Source organism: Dermacentor silvarum, chromosome 1 (genome assembly GCF_013339745.2).
Source record: "Dermacentor silvarum isolate Dsil-2018 chromosome 1, BIME_Dsil_1.4, whole genome shotgun sequence".
Classification (NCBI taxonomy): domain Eukaryota; kingdom Metazoa; phylum Arthropoda; class Arachnida; order Ixodida; family Ixodidae; genus Dermacentor; species Dermacentor silvarum.
This window is the reverse complement of record NC_051154.1, coordinates 261,403,831-261,430,272: the sequence shown is the minus strand read 5'-3', so window position 1 is coordinate 261,430,272 and position 26,442 is coordinate 261,403,831. Positions and strand designations below refer to the sequence as shown.

At 44.9% G+C, this 26,442-nt stretch overlaps 1 protein-coding gene across 3 annotated transcripts in view; it reads left to right on the top strand.

Annotated features, from left to right (window-relative positions):
* Positions 1-26,442, top strand: part of LOC119437102 (LIM homeobox transcription factor 1-beta) — a 231,371-nt gene that overhangs the window by 65,685 nt on the left and 139,244 nt on the right. Inside the window, exons 1-2 of one of the 3 annotated variants that reach the window (XM_049660288.1) lie at positions 20,804-20,905; positions 25,397-25,548. In XM_049660288.1, coding sequence (XP_049516245.1) covers positions 20,820-20,905; positions 25,397-25,548 — 238 coding nt within the window. In that variant the 5' untranslated portion in view covers positions 20,804-20,819. Of the gene's footprint in view, positions 1-20,803; positions 20,906-24,899; positions 24,997-25,396; positions 25,549-26,442 lie in introns of those variants that run through there. The other 2 variants (XM_049660290.1, XM_037704174.2) reach the window with 2 other exon arrangements.

Below are 26,442 nucleotides of genomic sequence, written 5' to 3'. Positions count from 1 at the left end.
AAAAGGCACCTGCATGCCGCTAACGGCAGGCTACGCGCAGGAGTGAACAGAGGGTTGTTTAGCTCAGCTAGAATAGAGAGTATTACAGTCCACCCCACTCAGACAGTTGAATCCGTGCAATTTCCACACGACCGCTCAGTGGGAATGCTATATAGTACGTGGTCGCAAACTCTCATGCCCGCATTGAAATTTAGAAGGTTATACCTTCGCTCCATCACGCCCCACTGTCATTGAGTGGAGCGCGATGGTGCGTCCACTTGGCGTCATTGTTCTTTTGCAGCCCATCTTACTGCGCGTCGCTTGCGTCTCTAGAAGACACGCATTATGAGAAATGAGAAATCAACGCAGTTCTCTGTAATGCCTGAAACGTGAGTGGAGCAGACCGTCAGCGGCGCTCACCTAATAACTGTCTAATATCGTGCAGCCTTACGAAGACCGGCCCGATTCATTTTAACGCGTCGGACGACTCATTAAAACTTGCAAACGCATCCTTGGTTATCGCCGGTGCTCTCGTTCACACCCGCCACGTGAAGAATACCATTCTTTGTGCTAAAGTGTCCGTTTGCGATCGCAAACATAAACGCATTCCCACGCAACCCAGAATTCTATCTTGTTCAAAGTGTTACAGTCCCCTTTCTTTTTTCGCTTCTCTGCGTTTGCGACTGGCTTCTTCTTCGGCGCCTGCACTATGGCTTCAGCAGCTATGACTCTCGTGGTCGAATGGCTTACCAGGAGATCAATGGCGAAACGTGGCCTCGCAGCTGCCACAGAGACACGCTTACGTCACTCTCCGACGCAGCTAACGGAAAACCTGAAAGCTGGCAACTAGGGCGTCACAATAGTACACTGACTGCCGACACACAATGACAGAGATGCGCGAGCAAACGAAACGATGGTGTTCCTCACACCGGTACGTTTCCTCTCACCATTTCTTTTGTCCTCCTCATTCGCTATGTGGTTTCGAGATGCTGTCTCTCTCTGACTTTAAATTCTGGGGTTTTACGTGCCAAAACCACTATCTTATTATGAGGCACGCCGTAGTGGGGGACTTTGGATTAATTTCGACCACCTGGTGTTCTTTCACGAGCATCGAATGCACGGTAAACAGGCGTTCTTTTGCATTTCGCCCCTATCGAAATGTGGCCGCTGCGATCGGGATTTGATCCATGCAGCGCTCTCGGGCTTAGCAGCGCAATGCCAAAGCCACTACGCCACCACGGCGGGTCTCTCTCTGACTTCTTTGTTCAACTACGAATGCCTTTCCTTCTATGTGAAGGACGTTTATTGAATTGAAAATGGCTTGAGCGCGTTTATAGAGAAACCGAGCAGGCGCACAGGCTGAAAATGTTTGCTCCGCATGCATTTTATGTGGTCACTATGTGACCACATAAAGGCTTCAAGTGCTATGTGCAGAATTTCAGCATACAAAAGCCTATAGTAGATGAATTGAACTTTCCTGAAGAACTTCGTGCTTTAGAAAAAGAAGTGGCGGTACGACGCGGAATCTTCGGGCTTGCGCTACATGAGCAAAAAAAAAAAAAAAAAAACAACAACAACAAAGAGATGGATGCCACCGTGTGCATGCTTTGGCGCTGTTAGAGCGAACTGAAAGGCTAAAAGCGTTATGGTATCAACGTAATAGTCAAAGTAATTCTTTATGGTAGTATGTTCGTTTGATAATATTGAATAAGTTCGCCCGACGAAAATGGCTGGCGAGGTCAGATCGGTGGCAGGCGTCAACTTTTCTGACGACGCGCGTTTGGTGTTCGCCATCGGACGAAGTTAGTCGCTTCGACGCCGATAATTCGCTCCATGTACTCCGGGCTTGAATGTTTATTGCCTGTTAGGCAATGACAGGCAAGGAGATAGTTTGGAGGGTTTGCTTCGTCTTCTTGCGTCACCGTGGCGGCTCAGTAGTTATGTTATTGTAGGGTATGCGGTTTCGATGCCCGGCCGCTACATACGGCCGCATTGCAATGGTGGCAGATCCCGAAAACTCCTGTGTTCTAGTTTTCGGTGTGAGTTGAAGAACTCGAGGTCCTCAAAAGTAATTCGTCCCCCTACTTCCGCTTCTTCACTATAGCGTCTCTAATATATCTTAAACCCGAAGACAGCTCAGTGACATAGCTACCGCATTTTTTCGAATGTAGGTCTACATTTTTTTTCTTTTTTTGAAAATGTTACCCAAACTGAGCTATCGATCTATCATCATTATCATAATCATCAGCCTATTTTTATGTACATTGCGATCTCTAATTACCCCGGTCTTGTGCTAGCTGATTCCAAATTGCGCCTGCAAATTTACTCATTTCATCACCCCGCCTAATTTTCTGCCGTCCTCCACTGCGCTTCCTTTCCCTTGGCATCCATTCTGTAACTCTTATGATCCTATCGATGTTCGCGACGAAAGAATCTCCACTTATATTCATAAACAAAGCTAGCCAACGTACCTAGCTAACGCAGTTACTCGATTGCGCCCGCCATACAGCCAGTCTCGAGATTATCCAGATTAGCGTTAAGAAATGCTGCATATCCAACGCACTCGACGGCACCGAAGATGACGTCATTTGCGGTGCTGAGGCCGTGTGTGCAGCATACAACGAGGATGATTCAAGGTAAGTACACCTGGTAGTGAAGCTTCCATAGAAGCCCATACGTTCAAAACATGGCGGTTCATCTGCGGTTCATGGGGCTTAGCGCCATCTCTGTGAGGAGGGAACACTTCCGGCGGAAGAAAAAATAATTTGACGGTCATATCCGTTAAAAACAGAAGTGACTTCATTTTGTTTTCAAAGGCGCGAAATTTGTTTCCGAAGGCCTGCCATTAGAGCTGTATATTCAAATGCCCCGCCATTCGACCTGAGGGACGTTTCAAGCTTTCAGCGCGGAAATGGATGCAGGAAAAGTTCGGCCGTACGGGTGTAGAAATCGCATCGCTGCACGGAACATACTTTCTTTGGGGGACGACGAACGCCTTCTTCTTCTTCTTTCTTGGGTTTTACGTGCCAAAACCAGTTCTGATTATGAGGCACGCCGTAGTGGAGGGCTCCGGGTTAATTTTGACCACCTGGGGTTCTTTAACGTGCACTACAACGCAAGCACACAGGCGTTTTTGCATTTCGCCTCCATCGAAATGCGGCCGCCGGGGCCGGGATTCGATCCCGCAACCTTGTGCTCAGCAGCGCAACGCCTTAGCTGACTGAGCCACCCCGGCGGGTACGACGAACGCCTTGGGCGTAGAGTGCTCGTCCTTTCGTCGGACGCCAAGCCCGTCGGCCAGCGCTGTCCCACGAAAACAACTAAAGTAAGCAACTATCTGGCGGTCGCGACTCGCTACTTTTGACTGAACAGGTTAAGAAACATTGAAACTACCCGCGTCACCAAATTCAGACAAACGCCGACAAGCAAAGCAACACAACATGTGAGGGGGGGCGTGAACTTTACGAGCGCGCCTCTTTGTCCACTTCAAGAGCTGCATTGCATTGCAAGTGATAGCGGCGTCAATCTATCGGTGGGCGCTCTTACGGTGGGCGCTGAAAAAAGGTATTTATTGATAATGATCAAGTAAATTAGAGTTGTTCTTTTTGCGCCATGCGTACATAAAATTGATTAGGAATTTTATTTTCGTTGAATGAATCTAACTGTGTCTCACTTTAATTTAAAAAAAACGTTTCTTTCTTTCCCAATGTTTGTTCCCTCCAAACATAGTCGCGCTTCAATCGCTGCTCCCATAACCACCCTTGCTGATGTCGGTGACAATTCGTCCTGAACCGCTTTTTGTCCGTAGCTTCGCGACCATTTGGATCGACCTTGTATGATTTCTCTGGCAGTTTCGACGACGATGCAGCCTCTGGCATCGACTAGAGAGATTTAGTAGCCGAGCTTACGGTAAATAATGGTGCGTTGTGTTTAAAGTTTTTGGTTTTTCTAAAAAGATATGGGTCGGCCTATATTCGAATGATATATTTTTCTCAGCGAGTTCAATATATAGGAGTCAACCTATATTCGTGTTTGACCCATCTTCGAGTAAATATGGTAGTCGCTTTTCAAGTCGCTTTTCATTACCGACTGGACTGTTGCGAACGGGGGGAAAAAAAGGACGATTAGATTTCGAAAGCAGTGCCACCAAGTACGTGGTAAGAGCAACCGTAGCCTCATGTTTCGTGTTTCCTGTGTTTTAACACAGATATGAAAGTGTATGTATCATGTGGTATGAAAGGGAAAAAAAAATAATCGCGTGGTGTGCTGGCATGTTGTTTTTATGTCAACTAGCAGTATTCAAAACGCACTTAACGGATGTTTTTCGCCGTCAGTGATGCCACAACTAGGCTTATGAGTGAACTTCGAAAATGATTGAAGGCATGGCCGGTATTTTGTAGCGATGCGTTATGCTTTATTCTATACTAGTCTTATCATCCACTGCTCACGGCCGGCTGATGCCGTTGATAACGTGAGCGGACCGTCGCTCTGACCACTGACCAAGCGCGAAAAGCGCGAAAAGGCATTAGCATCGGAAAGGCATCGCTACAAAATACCGGCCATTGTGTACTATGGTGTACAAGAGGTTCCACGAGAATGTAGCTGTGTGTTGCTTTGGGACGTTGAATTGAATCATGTAATCGACCATCAATCAGTCAATTACCTTATAATGTCAAACTTAGCGTCACGCCGATGCTACCAAAGCAGCGAAGATAGTCATCAGCGCCCGGTGTATCTGTCGATTGCATTTCATTTTCATCCGCTACGCCGACTGGGCGATCCCAGCGATAACCGTGTTGCGGTGGCCTTCAGTTCATGAAACAAAAGCCGAAGGGAACCGTAATGAAATGGAAGGTATGTCTGATTTGAAATTTTATCTCGGAACATGCTTTCGTTATTTGCTGCTGTTCTTATACGACTACCAGTTAACGTGCATCTGCCGTAATAATGTTTTGAAAATCCCGTGACTTCCCCTACGGCAGCACTAATAAACAGTAATGCTGTTGCAATACCCGAAACTGTTAAGAAAGATCCCTCGAACTGAAATGGGACTGGGAAAATATATTTTTAGTTATGCTTTATTCGGGCCACAGTCACAATAGAGCGATCTGTGTTCATGTTCTAAAGGCTTTAAACGTAGATTTTGCGCATACCACCCCTTTGTTCATCTTCAAGTTTCACAATAAGAATGAATTCTCAACATCGACCGGTACCAGTTCACGTTTGCGCAGAAACTCGATTTTACTATGGCGAGGTGCGCATACGACGTCGTTTCCTTTTCTTTCTTTTCATTTATCTTTCTTTTCTATTACTTCGTCTTTTTTTTATGAATACAGCAGGCAAGCACAAGTTCCAAGTGCTTTTTTGAATGATGCGGAACCAAGATTGGCATCTTTTGCCAAATTTCCACGAAAACAAAGCAGGCGTTCAGCGGAAAGTCTTCGGTCATAGTTGGCGGAAAAAAATCGCAGGTCCCTGTAGAATTGCTATGCGCGTCTCTCAAGGCGAGCGAACAGGTAGGTTGATGCAAATTTTGGCGTAGTTACAACAGTAGTCATAATAGCCCGAACGCAGATTTACAAGGCTGAGACTAGTACTTACGAAATGTCTGAGGCTGTACAGTAGTAAGGAACAAAACCAAATTTAGAGATGCAGGTACGCGAATGCATGTAAACGCGTTGTGTTTTTGATGCGAAAGCCTCAAATGGCCCATTGAGCGACAAAGCCGGCGCATGTCATCTGCAGGAGCGAAACGGCACTTCATTTCTCATCGGCTGCGACCCCACGTCACGACCTCACCTCGACGGAGCAGAGCGGGCGAAAGGGTACAGCTGCCGCTGCTTTAGCGCGCTAGGATTTGCGGAAGGGGAGAGGGCATTGCCGCGACGCCACGTCACACTCGCTCTCGGAAGTCTGTGTTTCCGCGCATTCCTTGTCGGCGCAAGCTCTCTCCTGCGTTCTAACTGCGCCTTGGTAAGGTCAAATCAAAACGCGCCAAGCGTCTCAACGCGCTTGCTTGCCCGCGAGGAGTTCATAACTGAAAGTACCGCTCAGCGGCGTTCCACTGGACATTAATGCTTTCACATTCACAACTCATAAGAAGGGCTTAGGTGTCCTCCGATTTTATCCATCGGGAATTAAACCACACACGCGCGCGTGCGCGCGCGCGCTCGGTCAAGCTAGGGGTTCACCTTACTTAACCCCTCCACGGAAATGCTGCCTACCATCGATAACAATGTATCGTGAAGTTTCTTATTTCTATAGTGAAGTTTCTTATTAGTTGGTAAATACGCTTTCATATCGGTTTCTCAGTTCGTTTCATGATGCTCGTGCCCAGCAAAGTTATTGCAATAGTCAAGAGAGCCGCTTTCCGAAAAGTTAAAACTACAGCTAGTTTATATTTGTTTTAATCGATTAAATTGCTCACGAATATCGGTTTATTCAATTCAGCGTACCATGTACCATTCCACATGGTAAAGACGTGATCATGAAGGTTTCGCAGCTAGCGCTTATTTCAAGCTATGTCTAATGAAAAATGTGGAAATGCTAATGCAGAAATCAGCAGGATCATTTTTTTTACGAGCAATGTGCGTGTAAGAAACTTTGGATAATGAAAAATAAGATAAAAATGAAAGGCAAATGAAAGTCGGAGCGAGTCAAGGTATATTTAAGGGAAAGAAAGAAGGAATTGAACAACACCTGCTACCTTTTATCGGCACGTTATAAGTCGGAACACGTCAATAGACTAACGAATGAATGAAATGATCAATTATATGACATTTATTTGGCCTATATATTTTAACCGACACTCGGCCCTGAACGGTACGGTAGATGAACGGCTTCATTTGCCCTGCTTTACAATACAACCGTCGATGCGCATTACTTCACCGACCTGCTTAAATTCATACTCAGTCCTTTTTTCTCTTCGTGACGAGAATTTCTCGCCGCTCCTCACGAAGAGAGAGCGACGCCCAGCTGGTTTACATGCAGTGCGGAATGAAACAAAATATAAGAACGCGGACGATCCGAAGACGCGGAGCAAGTGTCGGCGTGGTGCCAAGCTGTCTCTGCAACGCCTTCCTGTCGCCATGGCAACCCTGAAAGCCGCAGACCGAGCAGGCGCGCGCCTGCTCCGTTGTCATGGCAGCGAGTGACTTCGTTCTGCGAGGCATTCGCTGGGACTTAGAACTAGAGACAAGCACACGCGCAAGAAAGAGAAATACGAACGTAAGAGAAAAATAGAAAAAAAAAGAAAAGAAAAAACGAGAAGTATCACGCGGTTTTTCTTTAGACCTCGACGCAAAGCCCGATCGTCGGCGGCATTGAGGATTTCTCAGATCTTCCTTGCAATACTGTTAGATCATCTGAAGAAGAAGAGAACAAAAGAGAATTTCGATGCTCACGCACATCGCTGCCTTAACCCCCAACAAAGCAATCGCAAATACATGGCTGTAAAGAAAGGTCAAACAAGGTTCACAGGAAGATTACGAGTTGAAATGATCGAACAAGGCACATCTCTTGGTCAGCTACTGTTGATCTTATGAAGACTTTAATAATAATAATAATAATAATAATAATAATAATAATAATAATAATAATAATAATAATAATAATAATAATAATAATCAATCAATCAATCAATCATGTTTATTTAACGTGCCCAGGAACAACCCTAAGGTCTGAGTGCTGGCGCACACATACATTACAAACCAAAAACAAAACACTGCAGGGGAATATCATTAAAAAATAAATGATTAAAAATAAAAATTGTGAAAAGAAGAGAGTACCGAGAACAAAGCGCAAAGTAAATACAAAAGAAAAAGGAGGAGAAGGGCACTTGAACAATGCATAAAATTATAACACAAGGCAAAGCTCGGAAAAGAATGATGACAAGGAGTTATGAAAGATATCAAGATCACGAAAGTAAGCATTGTAAAGACTCTGTATCCTGTGGACGGTTGAGTGTTCGTGATGACAGGCAGGAAGATGGAAAGGTCTATGTTCTCTGGTGATCTTGCGTGGGATACGAAACATGACACAGCTGAGAAGTTCGGGGCACGTGAGGTTACCGTGAATGAGTTTGAAGAGAAACAGGAGGTCAGCGCGATTACGTCGGTCGCGAAGGGAGGGCAACGACAACAATCCAACAGTGCTAGTACAGGGTGCAATGTCCAGGTTTGCAAAGCGGTGATTATATATGCTTAGAAACTTTTTCTGGACACGATCTATAATGTCACTGTTGGATCTAGAAGAGCCATTCCAGACGACCGACGCATATTCGAGTTGAGGAAGACAGATGGTTGTGTACAATTTGCGGAACGGAGTAGGAGACTTGAATTCCCTCGATAGTCTGCATACAAAACCTAGAGAGCGCATACCCCGCATTGCAACACGTTTAATGTGCGCCGAAAAGTGTAAGGTTGCATCAAAAAGTACACCAAGATCATTGATCTCGCAGACCTTACACAACGGCACAGAATCTACAGAATAAGAAAAAGAAATACTTGCTGTTTTGCGAGTGAAAGTCATGACTTTGGTTTTAGCAGCATTCAAGGTAAGCTTATTATCCTTGCACCATTTAGAAAAGAAAAACAGGTCAGACTGCAGGGCGCGGCAGTCATCAACAGTGTGAATTTTCTTTAAAATCTTGATGTCATCGGCATATAGAAGGAAAGAAGAGTTCCGAATAACAGAAAGAACGTCATTAATAAAAATTAAAAAAAGGAGTGGTCCTAATACTGACCCTTGAGGGACGCCGCTAGTTGCCATGTAAGAAGAAGATGTTTGGCCATTGACGTTAATATAACACGATCTATCAAGAAGATAACTGCGCAAGAGGTTCACAACTGACGAGTCAATATCAAAGTGCGTAAGCTTCATCAGAAGCAGTGAGTGGCTGACTACATCAAAAGCCTTGCTGAGATCACAATAAACGGTGTCAACTTGCCCCCTTTGAAGTACCGGCGTGGAGATCTGTGTCATGAAACTTGTGAGACTTGTGATAGTGGAGCGGCCGGCCAGAAATCCATGCTGATTCGGAATGAGCGAGTTCTTCACAGCAATAATAATAATAATAATAATAATAATAATAATAATAATAATAATAATAATAATAATAATAATAATAATAATAATAACGCAGATTCAACTAGCAATGTTTGAATCTATGTTAAGCGAAGCTTTCGTGAAGCGGTTAATGAAACACTATAATGCACATTTCATTCCTGGGCCTCTGGCGCAGAGGAAACTGTCGCACGCATGTGGTCTCGCGTACCCGTGTTACGCAGTGTGCCTAATCTGATACAGGCTTGTGTTTCTTCGTTTCTTCTCGTTTATTTTAAATGTGCCGGTCACTTCCTTCCCCCGTATGTGCCATAGTGTGGAAATCACAATCATCAACACGCTGCGATCACCTCACAAGAGCTAGTTGGCGCTGGTATACGATATGTACAAGCCGCTTCTTGGCCAACCCCTTTGCGTGGGTATGTACCATAGTATGCCAATCTTATAATAGTATAAAATAGTGTAAAGGTCTTCCTCATTTTATATCTCATATCTGAGAGTTTAAAAAAATAACAGGTTTAACGTCCAGAACTGGGACAGTGTGTTATGAGGGACGCACCGCAGTTAAGGGCGGTGGGTTAATTTTCACCACCTGCGGCTCTTTAGCGTACGCCTGAAAGCGCGTTACACGAGTGTTTTCGCATTCCACCCTCAACGAAATGAGGCTGTCGGGAGTCGAACCCGCGACATTGTGCTCGGCAGTAGCAGGCCATAGTTACTAACCCGCCGCGGCGGGCAATATCGGAAAGTAGGATGAGCAATTGGTCTCATTTGTTTTACATGACGCGAGTATATTTTTATACTTCTTCCTCTTCGCTCATTCGCAAGCTATCACGATTTCCCACTGACATTGATGCCAGTAATTCACTTCAGAAAAACAAGCTTCCAGCCTGCACATATGAGTAGTGCGCTAGTTTACCTTTTTTTTTCTGTCATATTCACGTTCGTCTTCACCGCACGATTCCGCCTCACATGTATAGTTTAGGGCTTGCTTTAAAAAGGGTGTTGGGTGTTGTACAGGATGTTGTACAAAGCATCTTTGTGCAGGGTGTTAAGCCACTGACGTCTCCAGGGGTGCTATAAAACGAAATATTCGAGAAAAAAAATGGAAATTTTGCAGGCACATAGTGATAGCAGTATAGCGGATATCAGAATTTGTGCGAATGTCGCCACTGCGGCCATTATTCAACCTATTTTCATCGATTAACATTTTTTTTTCTGAATAGATGCGTTAGCGCTGACATTGCACTTGAGAAATTGAAGCTATTAAGTGCTCGAGCCAAACGGACTAAGAAGGAATCCTTGTATTATAGTTCCCGTTTCACGATAACCTACCGTGAAACCTGCGGCGAAATGCATAGGCGTTCCGCTGATTTTTCTATAGGAAGCCTTGCTTGCGCACTGCATGAACAGACCTGTGTAGAGCACCAATGTGTTTCTTCGCGGTCATTGGCGAAGAATATCCAGAAGCTGGGGCAGCGCCAGGATTCCTACTGGGTGGGCATACCGGAACACTCTTTTGTTTCAATCCTGCAGTCGGGGTAAATGCGGTAAAGTATAATGAACTTCACAAAGGCCTTAGCAGTTAGTTATTATTTTATCTGTTATCATCGCACAATTTTTTTCTGTCCACCACTGCCACGAATGTTTGCAAAAAAAAATATTTTGTCTCGTGTGCCTTACCTTTCATAATCGTCATTGAAACATCTGGCATACAATTTACCATTTGCCTCCAAAATAACCGCTAGGTCTGACATTTTGTGTGGCTTGCAGTGGTCCACCATGCATAGATGTACAGCGCAGGCATTGGGCGCGTATGAGAGCAACCGATTTTCGTTAGTTTAGTTTTCACTGCAAATGCTTCTTGCTTGTTGACTTGCAATTATGTTAGAAACCTAGGGCCACTACTCAGTTGAAGAAGTCTGCCTCTGTCATATCTATTAAAAAAAAAAAACGAATTTGAATTCCGCCAACAAACAGGATGGAATTAATTTGTTTTATTTTGGTGCATGGTGAATGGGTAATTTTCGTGCTGAATTTGCGTGAGGATACATCTACGTTCATGTAGAATTGCATTTACCGCCGTTGCTTTTGCGCTCATCGGAGATATTGAAAAAATAGTCCATGAACCCCTTAATCATGAAGAAATATTCCTGACGATACTTCCTCTTGAGCCGCGTAGAGCCAAGGCAAACTTGAGCACAAAGCTCAATAAGGCGAATGATACGAAACCTGGAATAAGCATAAAAACGGTGAAAAGTAAAGTAGACTTTTATAAGAATATCTCGGTGTGACGTTGCAAATGGCACCTCCCCCTCGGCTATGTGCAGGAGGTAGACTATTTTGAAGGCCCACAAAGTGCTAACAACGTTCGCGCGTAGTGTTAAGTGATTTTTTTAAGTAGTAAATTTTTAGTGAGAAACGGAAGGATATCAGTCGGCCATTTCAGTTATTCTTGGTGCCGTTCTGCATGCCTCTTAGTCATAGCGTGCACGTCGCAGCCCTCCCAGTCTGGAATGCGCACCCTGCACATGCCACATAATATGTCGGTGAACTCACTTTTGGTTGGCGTGTCGGACTCTTAGCTGCACCTGGTACCTGTGGCCAGTGACGTACAAAACTACTTTGCTCCGTCATTTGATGAACGCGTTGTTTGCGCAAAGTTCTTCTGTGCTTTTGTTGGATTGTGGATTTCTACCGCGGAGCCGCACATAACATGTCCACACGATCACTTCGACATGATGCTTAAGTGGAGAGCCCTAGGCCACCTGACTTCAACTTTTCGACTAGACAAGGGATTTCACGCAGTAGGTGGCGTCGACAAGTTATTTTCGCTGAAAAATGCTTGTGCATGGGATCTGATGGACACTGGAGCGTTAGTGTTCGTCAGAAAATGTTTTCACGACTGTGGCCGTTAAAGAATCACCATTACATCACTACATTATACACGGTGTTTCGAAATTTGGAAGCGCATTATTTCAAAGCTGCTTATGTCTGCCAGTTACTCAAGGACTACCTGGCTGGATGAATGAATTAATTTTTCCTTCGTTATTTGGATGTCTTAATTAGCGGGGCTTCAATCGGGCCTGTATGAAAACTAAAACTTGAATAAATCAGCGCAGTGTCACATTCAGGAGCCGAAGAACGAAACTGTGGATGCACGAAAACTGAATTATAAACATGACAATACACTCTAAAAACACTTTACACACTTTGGGGCATATATTTGTCCTATAGAACAATAAATGTCATTAGTCTGCATGGCTTGAGCTTCCTTTCTTGAAAAATCTGCACTCGCTACTTTTCTGTCAAGAATGCTGTGTCACGCTGATAACACGCATGTCGTTCGTGACCTGGAAGTACCGGACGCGCAGCGTCATAGGGAGTAGTACAGACGACGGTAATTGTTGTGGGACATAGATAAACACCCCAAAGGGCGTGCAGAGAGAGCGACAGAAGAAAGAGGAAAGGCTGGGAGGTTAACCAGAAGAGAAAATCCTGTTTGCTACCATACACTGTGAAATGGGGGAGGGGAAGTAAAGAGATAAGAAAGCAGAGAAAGAGAAAGGGAGCACAGTCACACAATCACAGCCGGTCACTATCGCCACATACTGTCACCGCACAGTAGCACTTGTAGCACAACAAACATCAGTTCAGGCTACAGCCGCTTACCCAGGCCTGCTGACCTTAAAAACTGCAACAGCGGCCTTGTCACCCTCCGTTGCGATCGCTTGTGAGGTCGGCATTCTAAAATAATTTTCTCTCTTAACGGCTTTTGATCAAAGCGCGCTACCGCGATTGCGAGCGATCGTCTCTGTAAATTGTAGCAAGAACAGTCACACAGAACGTGTTGATGAGTCTCCTCGATACCACAGTCATCATACGAGGCGTTGTCGGCCCATGTGATTCGGAAAGCAAAAGATTTCGTAAAAGCTACTCCTAGTCATATTCGACAAAGCAGGGCAGCTTCGCGTCGGTATATAGAGTCCAGCTGGGATGCGAAGGCGGAGATAGGATGCCAGGTGGTGCAGCCGGTTGCCTTGAACCCCCCCCCCCCCCCCCCTTAAGGTGTTCCACATAAAGAAGGTGATATCTCATGCGAGCATTGGAATTTTTCTAGCGGCATATGACCTTGATAACGGTATCGACTCCTTTTTGCTGCCTTGAAGAGCAGATCGAGCAGCGTTATCGGCGTGTTCGTTACCTATGACGCCGCAATGACTTCTGAGCCACTGCAATATCTGTAATATCACAAACAAAACACAAACAAATGGTACACAGAAAATAGGAACCTAAACAAAAAAAAACATTTCTTCAGCAATTTTTTGAGCATGTGGTGGGCTCAAACCCAAATTAGGGTATTCTTTTTATATTTTTTGCCACGGTATAAAAGGAAAATACTGCTAGTATTTTGTTTGAACATGATGTACTATATCGTAGTGTGGAATTGTAATCATGTTTTAAACACTCTGTTTCTGCTTTACTACTGTTTTTTTTTACTATCAGTGCATTGTACATTTGAATTTTACTTTGGTCTTGCGTTTAGTTTAATTGTAATTCTGTATTGTGTACGGTTCCTTGATTCATGATGTGTGTGAAATTGTATTTTTTCCCTTCACTGCTGCCATTTTGTTAATGGGCCCCGGACCCCGTCAAGCTGCTTCAAGGCAGCTTTTTGTCCCGGGCCTTTTTTCTCTAGGAGAAATAAAATTAATCTTGAATCTTGAAATATTAGTTGTCTAATCTCGAATGCCGGTCCTTGGTGTGGTCTTCGCCACATGGCTCATAGTAAAGAATGCAGTTCTTCCTTCTAGTCGCTGAATATTCACCATCTTCGAGGTTGTTCTTGGCTGACGAGACGGATTGCAGCGCGAAGAGCTGCAAGTTATGCAGCTGTCGATATCGTTCGGTGGCACGTCTTGAAACTGTATGACGGTGGCTCTCGCTGAGAGTATAGGGGCGCGATCTTGTACGCGTTCCAAAATGGAACAGAGGCGGTCCGTTCCATCGAGCCGCACACGGTTGGTCAATTTGAACTGTGATCCGCACACGATTGGTCAATTTGAACCGTGACGATCAAATTGACCAATCGTGTGCGGCTCGATGGAACGGACCGCCTCCGTTTAGAACGCGTACAAGATCGCACCCTAGGTTACGGGTGCAAAAGCCACTGCCGGCGTTTTAGCACTGCTAAAAATGAGTACTGTTGTTTTGCGGCTGTCCAGATGTCCAGGCTGTCCAGGGTGTCCCAGATAAAAGTAGCCAATGTTTTAAAAGAGACGGAGCGTGCTAGGAGGCTCAAACCAACTCAGTGGTGTTGAGGATCGCGTGTCCTAGTCTGCGGTAGTTTTTTTTTCCTTTTGCAAAGTCAAATAATTAGTATAAACTAATTGCCTAACTTCTTAAATATTGGCTTCACAAGGAAAGACCAATACGAAAGTTGTAGATCATACTTAAAAATGACCGACTGAGGTGCTTCCAACTAAGTACCATTGATGGAGCTTCTTGTAATTGCCTTTAAAGAAAGCCCGTGAAATACAAAAACCACGGGATAGCGCCACTATTTCAGCGCTCCCCCAGACGATCATTTTGGTCATCATGATTTCTTTTGGTCAGTTTATTTGCTCCGGTGACGTCACGATTTGAGTTTGTACAAGTGGGCACATAAGTTGAAGTGCGTTTTTAATAAGCAAATTGCAGCAGTTTTAGCTTTAGGTGCAAGCGAAACGGCGGATCTGCACTTTGATATGTGGGTATACAGGGACCTTATTTTCAACGATCCATCTATTTCTCCATTCGTCGGAAAATGAAATCGGTAGTTGCAAAATGCAGCCTCGGATATAGCTGCATGTTTTAAAAGAGCCTAACTAAAAGCGCATTGCGCTCATGCCAGTCGTAAAAGCCATAGCATGGCATGACGCACACACGTACACACACACAGAGAGAGAGAGAGAGAAAGGCCACAAGGGGAAGCTGTATTTCGTAACGAATACACCCCCCCCCCCCCCCCCTCCGATTACAAAGCGCGCATAATCATTGCGACAGACGACTCCACCTTGGAGAACGCTTGAAACGTGCACAGAAACGAGCAGCTGGGCCATCGAGCTCAGTGGACACTGCGATAAAGATTTTGTGTAGTTAGCGCACGATTAAAGATTAAACCATGCAGTACTCGCACAAAGCGCTTCGCGCGATCAAGAACTGCGCAGCGTCAAGCGTTGCGCAACTGAATGACGAGCGGCGAGCGTGAAAAGAGAGGGAAACGCGCTCGGCCACAGGATGTGCCGCATTGGCGTTTTTGCAAGTCGCAGGCGGGAAAATCTCTCACGCGCGTGCGTGGCGATGCGCACGGACTTACCGCTCATGCGAACTGCGCCCGCCGAGTGGTTCCGCAGACATCGGCGTTTTTACGCACCGTCACCGTATGTCGCGCGGACCGCCTAGGATCGCAGCGCGAAAGTGCGCATATGCGCTTGACGGCACGTAGGAAAGTGCGGCCCGCTGCGCTTCGTCATGACAGCTTTCGAGTGTGGCAGCGGCGGCAACGGGAATCCCACATTTCGGCCTGCTAATTAGCATGCCGGCGAGTCGCGCTTTCGCCGTGGCCGCAAATTCTTTTCCCGGTGCTTGGCACCTCCTTGCTGCCCCAGTCCCCTCCCCTCAATCCTGCTGCAATGCGTTGTTTAATTAGTGAGGGGAGAGTCAAAGCGCGGTGACGCTTCAGTACTACGGTTATGCGCTGTGCACACATGCAAACAGCGTGTTAATTATTTCGTAACTTTCATAACTAAGTACTTCGTAGCGCTGATATGCATCCTCAACGAACGCTTGGGCACGAGTGAAAATAAGAGCCAGCGCATTAACAATGCGAAGTCCGTTAAGTAATTTATCCCTAATTATGGTGCCATAAACTGAAGGGAGAGAGAGAGAGGTTCTTTAATGAAAACTGGAGACGTTTGCCTGACGTCATGCCTGGCATGGTATACTTCATTTGAATGTGATGATAAATGAAGTTATACAGGACGTACGATGAACGCATAACACACACAAAACACACAACACGTGGCATAAAAAAGAATCTCGTTGAGACCAGTGTGTCGCAGCAAAGCTGAAAGGCCTTCTTAATGCACTGAAGGTATCGCAGTGTCGCATGCAAATTGCTTAATCCTTCAATAGGGTTTCAGCTACTGATATGTGGGCCCTCTTCGCTCAATCTGTCTAATGTAGCACCTGGTTCATGTTTGCTTGTTGGCAATGGTTGAAGCAAAGGATAACGTTAAGTAATGTTAGACGGAAGAAGCTGCGCTGGCAAATACACATGAGCGCATGAAGCATGACTGTGAGGACTGAACGTCGTCAACAGAGGCTGCAGTGAAAATGTGGGCAGCCTTGCTTCGGCAGAGCAGGGCATCTCTGGAACAATACCGACGGGTTGGTGGCCCAGTTGAAGTAACCAGCTAACCGTCGTATTCGGAAATGCATCTTAACTTGAAATCTATGCTTGACTTTATCTAAATGGCGCCTGTAGTGAACGTGCCCAAGACGCTCATTGCGTTTCCTTCAGCAGGTTCACGACAGGCGTCATTTAGATAAATTCAAGCATGGGCTTCAAGTTGAGATGCCTTTCTAAATACGGGGGTTAATAATTGCGTCGGTAAGCACAATAATTAGTCCTATAATAGGCGCGTGAACGCAGTCCAGAGCCCGTTTGCTATAGAACGCCCATATACCAAGGGTTAAACTTACACGGGTCTATAGAATGGGGAAGTTAGTGGCAGGCATCGTCGGGGTTCGGTACCTGTAAGAGGCCTTAGGCACTATGGTCACCGGACCCTGGCCAGATGGCGTTTCATCTGTTGCAGCTTCCTACACGATCTGCCGACTCCAGCCGCTTGGGCTACGACGGAAGCGAGACGATTTTCTGAACAGATACCCGCGCGCGCCTGTTTAATGCCTTGCTTGAACTCTATATCCTTGCTCGAACCTGATAAGCAAAGCATGTTGCCCGATCCATGTCAGCGTTCGAACACATATGGCCACAAAAGGCATGGCTGGTCGAGAGCGCGCCCCTGCCCATAGCGCCCTTCTGGCAGAAGGCCGAGTCGAAAAAAAATATTTTCGAGGTTTTGTCCACGCAGTTCATGTCATGCTTGCTTCCTCCAAGCCGTTCGTTAACTAGCTGGCTAGCTTAAGGGCCTTAATTCTAGCATTTCTGAGAACCGTGTAGTAAAGAAATGCGCAAAAAGAACTTCAGCCTTGGTGGCAGTGCACTATATCCTTCAGAACACTTCTAAATTAAATTCCGGGGTTTGCGTGCCAAAACTACCATATATGATTATGAGGCACACCGTAGTGGGAGACTCCGTATTAATTTTAACCACTTGGGGTTCTTTAACGTACACAAATTGCAGGGTACACGGGTGTTTTTGAAATTCGCCCCCATTGAAACGCGGCCGCCGTGGCCGGGATTTGATTCCGTGACCTCGGGCTTAGCAGCGGAACGTCGAAGCCACTACGCCACCACGGTATGTCAGAACACTTATAAATGGCTAAGCAACAACGTTTCTAGACTTCAAGGCTGATCAACGTTTCTGCTTGCTGAATGTGTTTTATGCGCGATTCCTGTATTTACACACATGTGCTCATGCAACCTTTTCATCATGTGTTATTGTTCATTTTTTTGTTTGTCTTTTATAAGCTCTGCACCTTTTATTAAATGACTTTTACTATGCCACTTACCTCATTGGTCGAATAAAGTAACATTTATCTGATGAATCCCAATTGTAATAAGAAATATGATTATAAATTTCCTTTCGTTTTTCAATATTCATTTTTATTTTGTACAACCAGTGTCCAGGAACTTGGGACTAAAGGCAGCATATCTACCTGACGGGGTCTCGGGAACCTGTCAACGCTCGTGAGATACTGAGCAAGAAATAGTGACACAACAGCAGTGACAAGCCACGTCAATGGCGTAACCACAAGAAAACTACGTGTTTTTTTTTTTCTAAGAAGCGTGAAAATACAGAGGCAAAAGGCTGTGGTAACAAATGTGAAAGTAATAAATGACAAATAACACCAGAAAATACTGCTAAGTTTGCATGCTAACAGTGAATGTATTTGCACGCTTTTTTAAACACTTGAGCTGTTTTATCATTTTGGGATAGGTGAACAGAAAAACGGTAACTTGTTCAGGAACCACTGCGATGGCATACTGTGTTAGTTGTGACCCATACTGTGTTCTAATACGAGGAGTAACAAAATGTCAAGTTGCAAAGTTGTGAAGGTTTTGTCTTACAAACCGTGATAAACGCTACGAGGTCAGAACTGATTTGTTTACAAACACTTATTGCAAGTTTAGGTTGTATAAGATAGTTAAGGGGAAGTACTTGAGCTCTAATAAAATAAGGCAAAGTATGATCAGTTCGTTGAAGCCCATAAATACTTCAAATTCCGGGTTTCTGTAGCTTATGTAACATATGAAGGTTACTCTTTGACGTAGAACACGTAGAACAACAAAAAAAAAATGGGTTGGAGTGCATACGGCAGGCATAACCAAATCACGACTGGGAGCTTACCACTGTCGTTGAAAAGAAAACTGTACAATCATTGCATTCTACCAGTGCTAACATGTGGGGCAGAAACTTGTAGGTTAACAAAGAAGCTCGAGAACAAGTTAAGGACCGCGCAAATGGCGATGGAATGAAACATGTTAGGCGTAATGTTGAGAGACAGGAAGAGAACGGTGTTGATCATAGAGCAAACGGGGATAGCAGATATTATAATTGACATTAAGAGAGAAAAAAATGAGCTGGGCAGACCATGTAATGCGTAGGATGGATAACCGGTTGACCATTAGACTTACAGAATGGGTGCCAATGCTAGGGAAGTGCAATCGAGGGTGGCAGAAAATTAGGTGGGGTGATGAAATTCGGAAATTTGTAGGGTGAAGGTGGAATCAGGTAAAGCGCAAGAGACGAGTAATTGGATATCACTGGGAGAGGCCTTCGTCCTGCAGCGGACATAAAAATAGGCTGCTGCTGATGCTGCTGCTGATGACTATACCATAAGGCAATACTGCAAACAGAACTGTATAAGAGCGTGAATTTTAGTCGTATGGGCAGGTAATCTTTCATTTTTCTTGCGCTAAGTACTGCAAGACGCAGTACCGCTTCGGGTCCGCTTCATATCCAATGTTCGTTTCGTCCCTGTTGCGTCCTACAGCACTTAGCGCAAGAAAAATTAATGCACACCAACGAGCCCAATTCGTAGCTCTTCTTCAGGTAATCTTTATATTTTTAAGAGAAACCGAAGAATTTTGAGATGAATGGTCGCCACGTGTGCATTCTAGCTAAGATTCTCATCAAAAACAACTCCCAAAAAACTTCTGCGGTGAAACGTGCTCTAGGGCGCTGTCTTCATAATGCAGGTTGAAGAACGTATGAATTTTTTGTCTTTGCTAGAAAAACACGATACTTTGTTTTACGAAGCCGGACTCAAATCTTATCGATTTGATAATAAAGTTTACGTTCTTCTTGTTTTACGAAGGTTCAACTGCAGTCTGTGTGTAGAAAGTTGCGCGAGCCAGACGTTGCATTCTCTTTCCGAGCAGTGACTGTTTTCTCAGGCGAAAAATATGTATGTGTCTTCTGCATATTGAATGGCTTGCTGTGTTAAATGAATGTAATTTAAGTCATTTACGGCAAGCAGAAACTAGATGGGTCCCAGAACCGAACCTCACGGAACGCAATATTTGACGGCGACTGTTTGCGAACGAATTTTGTTTACTTCGATACACTGGCAGCGATTCGTCAAATAACTGTCTATAATTTGCTGAGCTATCCATTGAACTCCATACTTTGCTATTTATACAGTAAAACGCCGTGCTTAATAGAATAAAAACGCTTTCTTGAAATCAAGAAATTCAAAGCCGCCCATCTAAGTACTTTGCAATGATGTCTTGCCTGCACAAGCACGTCTTGTGATGTTTTCCTAATAATTTCGTGTATGAATACACGAAATATATTCAGCGCCAAGATATCGTGCTACATCACCAATTATCCTAACCCTTCATGTGGCGTCTTCGCCGGACTGCAAGCTGTTTCGGTGTCGTATAACGGATCGATAATGACAGAGCCCTGTTCATTCGTCCTCGAGGCGTTTGGGGCATATATGTAAGACGTTATCTCGGCAGAACTGATTGCGTCACCTCTGCAAAGAACGCACTGAATATCGGGAAGCCGCGAGGCGGAGTGGGGAACACTGAGAAGCAGGTGAGAAGTTCTCCGCTCCTGAGATTGTGCACAAACTGAAGAATAGGTGTGGCTTGGCGATATGCACCTGATCAACCGCACGAGTACTGCCTTGCAGCGGTTCTTGTTTTTCCCTCGCGCAATAAACGCCGCAAGCGGGTCATTGCCAGCCGTGGAATTCTAGAAAGGCATGCAGATAACATGATTGGTTAACTTTCGATGAGGTCATATATGTATACTGCACAACGCACGCTCTTTCTAAAAGAGCAAATGATAACTAAGATACGGGATTCCTGATAATAGAGCATCCATCAGGTCGCTTTTAACACGGATCGTATGCCTACCTCTCGCAAGCGGAAAAAAATAATAATACAAATATAAAAGAGAATGTAGCGGATATAGGCTTTGATAATGTGCGATAGCATGTTTGTTGGTTATTTTAGTGCGGTGGCCACCGGACTGATTTTTTTTTTTGCCAAACAGTAAAATGTTTTCGGTGTCATTGCCAAGGTCGGTCGACCAGCAATGAACGTGCTGCGTATATCTGGCTCAATGTGCTCCTGTGCGTTCGCTGTTTATACTGCTCACCATGAAAACGCCGTGTACTCGAGGTAGGCGCTATAGTTATCTTTCACGTGATTTTACTATAACTTGTGATGGTTGCTTGTGTGCTAATGCGGGAAAATATATTGAATTGTGGATCTGAACGGCACTAAGGAACTCACTAGTCGAGAGCAAAAACCCATGCGGAAAGGTTAAGGTTGCAGACAGCAGTGGGACGTCCTTTTTTTCCCCCCGACGTGAACGTTTATTAACACGCAATCGTGCTTCAAGTTCAACTCGCAGGCTATGATGTAGGGTTGTGGCTCCGCATTATTTTTCATGACCTAGGGTTCCTTGACGTGCACCCATACAGCACGCTACACGCGAATACACGCAAAATTGCCGCGCGACTGGCCACTCGAGGCACTTTGCGTGTATTCGCGGGCTTCATTCCTGCTCGGAAAAACACTTTTATGTAGCACGTATTGAGCAACAGAAAGCTGTATCGGGAGTTTTTCACGTTGCTCTATGCAATTTTCTCATTGACACTTTTCATCTAATTATAATATTTGAGCAGTCGATTAATTAATTAGGACTAATTGTGTGATTCAGTGGAATGCAAAAATAATCTGAGTATCTCCAAGCGATGGCAAGCAACATTACCTTGGTTCTGTCTAGCCACGTGGGAGTTGCATATTTTTAAATCTTGGTGCATGATAGTTGGGGCACCCTGTATAGTCATATCACACGAAGTCAACAAACACCAATGACACCAAGGACAGCATAGGAGAAATTACGTTCTTAATTGAATGAAAGAAATTATAAATGAATGGAAATAAAATTGAATGAGAAAAATCACGCAGAAACACTTCTGGGAGTTGTCTAAATATGCTTATACGCATTGTGCCACTCACATGCTAATCGCTACGCAGCTCGGTGTCATTATCGGTGTTATGAAACTTGATCCGGTCAGTACAAACGACAGCGCTGCAGTGGCACGAACTGGTGTGGACATCGGCGCAAGTTGCATTAATAACACAAGCAAAGTACTGCAGGTGGCGGCGCCAGGTGCGCTGATGACGTTCCGATCATTGTAAGCAGTTATCACTCTTTAGCTCCTTATCCATCCGCGTCGAACCATTATGAACCATGACCAAAAATGTTCCGCCGGTGGCTGCATATGGCACGGCCGCGCGGACGGTATCTTCAAAGGGATCCGCGATGGCGACAGAGAGTGCCAACTGCTGATAGCTTGGCGCGCTGTGTTCTCGCCGATTACTTAGCATTGAAGAGAGACGCGCGGGCCCGTATGTTGAAGGCGATCTGGGAAACGGGCAGAGTGCGGCGCGTACTGAGAGCTCCGTGAGCGCTGTGTTCTCGCCGCTTCGTTCGCGTTGAAGCTACAGGCAGCACGAAGTTAGTCTCTCGCTGCTGCGGGCTCTATTTTGAAAGCGATCGTCTTACATGACGGCCGGATGGACGGACAGACGGTTTTCTCGTTGGGTAAGCATAGAAATGCTTACGCATTTAAAACAACGGGCCGCAGGTGGGAATCGAACACATGTCTTCGCATTACGCGTGCGATGCTCTTATCAATTTAGCTACCGCGGGGCCCTTTTGCCATCCACTTTCTGGGGTATTCATGTTTATATACTTGAACTAACTCTGGGAGTGTTAGCCAGCGCCACCACTGACGGCACTTGGCGGCGAATGTGCAACATCCTTTCTGCCGCAGGCGTGAACTTTTTGGGTGAAAGCAGAAAGAGAGAGAGAGATAGATAAGGAAGGCAGCCATATAAATGCAACTGGTCAATAAATCCACGCATGCCACCTGAAGGCTTCAAAGCTGTCGCATTCGAGACCCTCGCTAAGCAAGGAACGGGTAGAAAGGAAACCGAGGGGCCTGCTTTTTACAAGCGAAGCTTGTCTATGTCTAGCCTGAACGTCCGTGTCCGTTCGCAGAAACTATCATCATCAGCAATAGCTCGAGCGTCGTCTTCTTCCACAGCTGGCTGCGTTGCCGGTCATCATTCTAGCGTAGAATTTCACTTCTCTTCTGTTGTCATAATGGGGAGGCCGCGTTTACGGGGGTATGAGCCATTGCTTAAGGGAGTACGAACCATTGATTGTCTTACTTGCCGGGCAGGTTTAATTTTGAAGCAATTTAATTTTGAGAAATCGCAAGCGGCAATGCCGGGCGGATGCTGCTAACCACGCCGCCGAGCAAACTCGAGACATCGAACGCAAGCGTTTGCGGTTCGACAACAACTTGTCCCTCATCAGTGTGATCCGCTCCGACTAACAGCAACACAATTCCTTGGAAGTGTTAAATGAACATTACGCTACTATTGGAGAAGACCTTGTTGAATTTAGAGTTTGCGGTGCATGTAAGAAATCTTTGATCAAGGAAAAACTGCCTGCGTTCAGCACTGTGAACGGGTACGTATACACTCCATTTGCTGTGATGGTGATAAGCTTCGCTTATCATCCATCTTCACGGAGTGGAAGGGCCGACCAATTTTTTTATTAGTTATATTGTAAGAAGCCAAGAAACAATGACACCAAGGACAGCACAGGGGAAATAATTGGCAGTTTCTAATTGAAACAAAGAATTATATATATATATATGTATATATATATATATATATATATATATATATATTGTCTGTTTGCTTGATAACATAGCCCATATTGGGTGACGTCTTTTGTTGTCACCTGACGATTGGTTTTTGCACTTCATTTCTGTGCATTTTTATGCTTTGTATTTTTAGATTAGGTGTTTGCAAACGCCATCTGTGTATACACGTATCAGCTGTCCTTTGAACGATTGACATGCATTTAGTTCGCACATTTTTATCGTTTATCATGTAAACATATCTCATTCGGTTGATATGCACATGTATATAAGCTGTACTGACGCCATGTATTGTATTCTGATGAAGGCCGGACCCCGGCCGAAACGTCAATAAACCGCTTCATACGCGCGTCTACTTCACTGTGAATATTTACCCGGACCCAGAATCGCTTTTTTCTGGTATATATATATATATATATATATATATATATATATATATATATATATATATTCTACGCGACATACAAATATTCTTGAATTGTAACACTTTCCACCTATAGCACGCGACACCACGTTGCGGAAACGTTAATGAAACCTGGCTGGGAGAAGTAGCTAAATTTTACCTCCTGTGCACCTTGAAGTTTAATATATAATAGGGAATATGTGCGGACCTTGTGTGCGTAGTTGTGATGAATACGCGCGCGCGTGCACGCGTGTGCGTACGTGCGCGTGCGTGCGTGCGTGCGTGCGTGCGCGCACGCGCAGAATCCTGTTACACGACATAGAGAAATGCAAGCAACGCGCATTGATCATGGCGAAAAATACTGTGACCGCTTTTATCACTACTTTTATCAATGGTACATTGAATTGCGTCAGCACCACACCGCAAGCTTACAATGTAGCTAGCAGTCTCCCGTGGTACTTCAGTCCATTCGAACACTCACGCATGCAAAATACGTATAAGCACAAGAATGAGTGCCATGTGACATCGCTTGGTACTCATGAAGCTATAACAGCGAGAGCTTCACTTTTGCTGGGGTCTACTGCTCATTACGGTAGGTTGGAATGTTCCTGATGACGCATTTTTCGTTCCTTGGTGCTTTATCGTACAGACAGTTCGTGGTTGGCACGGGAAGCAGAAAATTATCGCTTGCTGCGTCGCAGAGCGCGCATAGAGCCACCTGACTTGATGCAAGAGCTGATATGTGTGAAGCTCGGGGCTGCTTCATTCGCGCCGCCACTTTCATCGGTTGGCTTCCGCGCGCGGCTGTTTGAATCACGGATATTTAGCATTGCATATAGGCTTCCCTTTTCTTCATGACACTTACTTAAAAAGGTGCTGCATCTTTCTTTTTTTTCATGACGTAGTTATTAAATGGGTTGCACATGAAACACTATATCGCTTTAGGAATTTACTCCCGCAAGAATTTTACAGCCATAGCCATTATGGCCTCTTCAGTCAATTTTTGTGGCACGTAGCTATTTACAGCTAAATCTGCTGCAAGAATGTTTTCAAATGTTACACAGCCCATCAAAACCATGACGACATCGTTTAGAGGAGAAGCTACCCTGCTGCCATTAGATGTACGTATATTCTCACACCTTATAAGAAAGGACACGCCGATGCACCTACATGCGAGTTCGTATTACATCCCCGAAACAGGGAAATAAGGGAGAAATATATATATATATATATATATATATATATATATATATATATATATATATATATATATAGCTTTTGCGTATATGTGAATCGCCAGTCATGCTTCACGAAAAAGATTTTTTTTAACATGCTTTCGTTAACGTGTTAACGTTCCAGTAAAGCACTGGATGCCCTTTAATGGAGGGTTAGTGAAAGCGTGTTAGTTAAGCCTTCGCCTCCCTCAATCGTGCTTGGTTCAATCAAGGGTCGAAAGAGCCTTCAACCACTCAATGAACATTGTAGTGATCACTATCTTCCCGCGTTCCTGTTCCCTCGCAGTGCGCCACCAAGCGGCGTCGAGCTGGGTTCGCGCAAGAGAAAAGCCGTTCGGATGCCGAACCTGCAGCGCTGGGCTATGGACTCCGAGAACTCCAAAAGCACGGCGTCCGCCAGGGGCGCCTCGGTGCCGTCCTTCCGGGCGTCTAACACCGGTGAGGGTTTGCTCAACCTTTGTATTGTCTTTCTTCTTCGATATTGAGAGATAGAGGGAGAGGAACAAAATGTCAATTATGGAGGTATCATATAGCACGTGTTTGGATTATCGAGTGGTGCACTGTCGCAATTAGAGTAATTCACAGTGCGTTACTCGATCAAGACGACAGACACTTGCTGCTTGCTCGCCGTTCGTTCGTCCATTTGTTCCGTTCTTCGTTCATCAATTCACTCATTCCCACAATCTCATCATCACTGAGAGCGCTTTGCTAGAGCGGTATATTGAAAGCTACGGAACAAAATGCAGCAGTGATCCGCGTAACAGACATATACGAATATAATGCCGATGACGCAAGCTGCCACAAGTAATTGTGATGAGCAGAGCTGAATTTCCTTTCGCAGGGTGGGAACACCCTACGACGTGGACGACGCTTAAGAGAACGCGGTAACGAGACGTGGGTGGCTGCCAGAGAGGCGAGCTTCAGCTGTTAAATTGGGTTCTTAAATCAGAAGTACATGAAATATATGAGCGTAATTGCCTCTTCAATGTGTGTTGAACTATGTCATGGCGATGCTGCGATTTACACATACAAGGAAGACGTAAACTCGACTTAATGAAGCTAAGTTTAACATGTGTGTTTATTGAATCACAAGATGATACGCACGTGTTCTATAGTATACGCACTGCCTAACACTGCGGTTGAGCGTTCAGTTAATTGGTGCCGCAAGATCGACGTTTTCTCAGCACATTAGACAATTAAGGACGACAAACAAAAGGACACACACAGTGAGAAACTTGCTGCGGAACTTTCTTTTTTTTTCCTGAGCGATGCTATTAATGCACTTTGAACCGGGAAAACAGGAAAGAACAACACGAGTGAGTCACAAAAAAA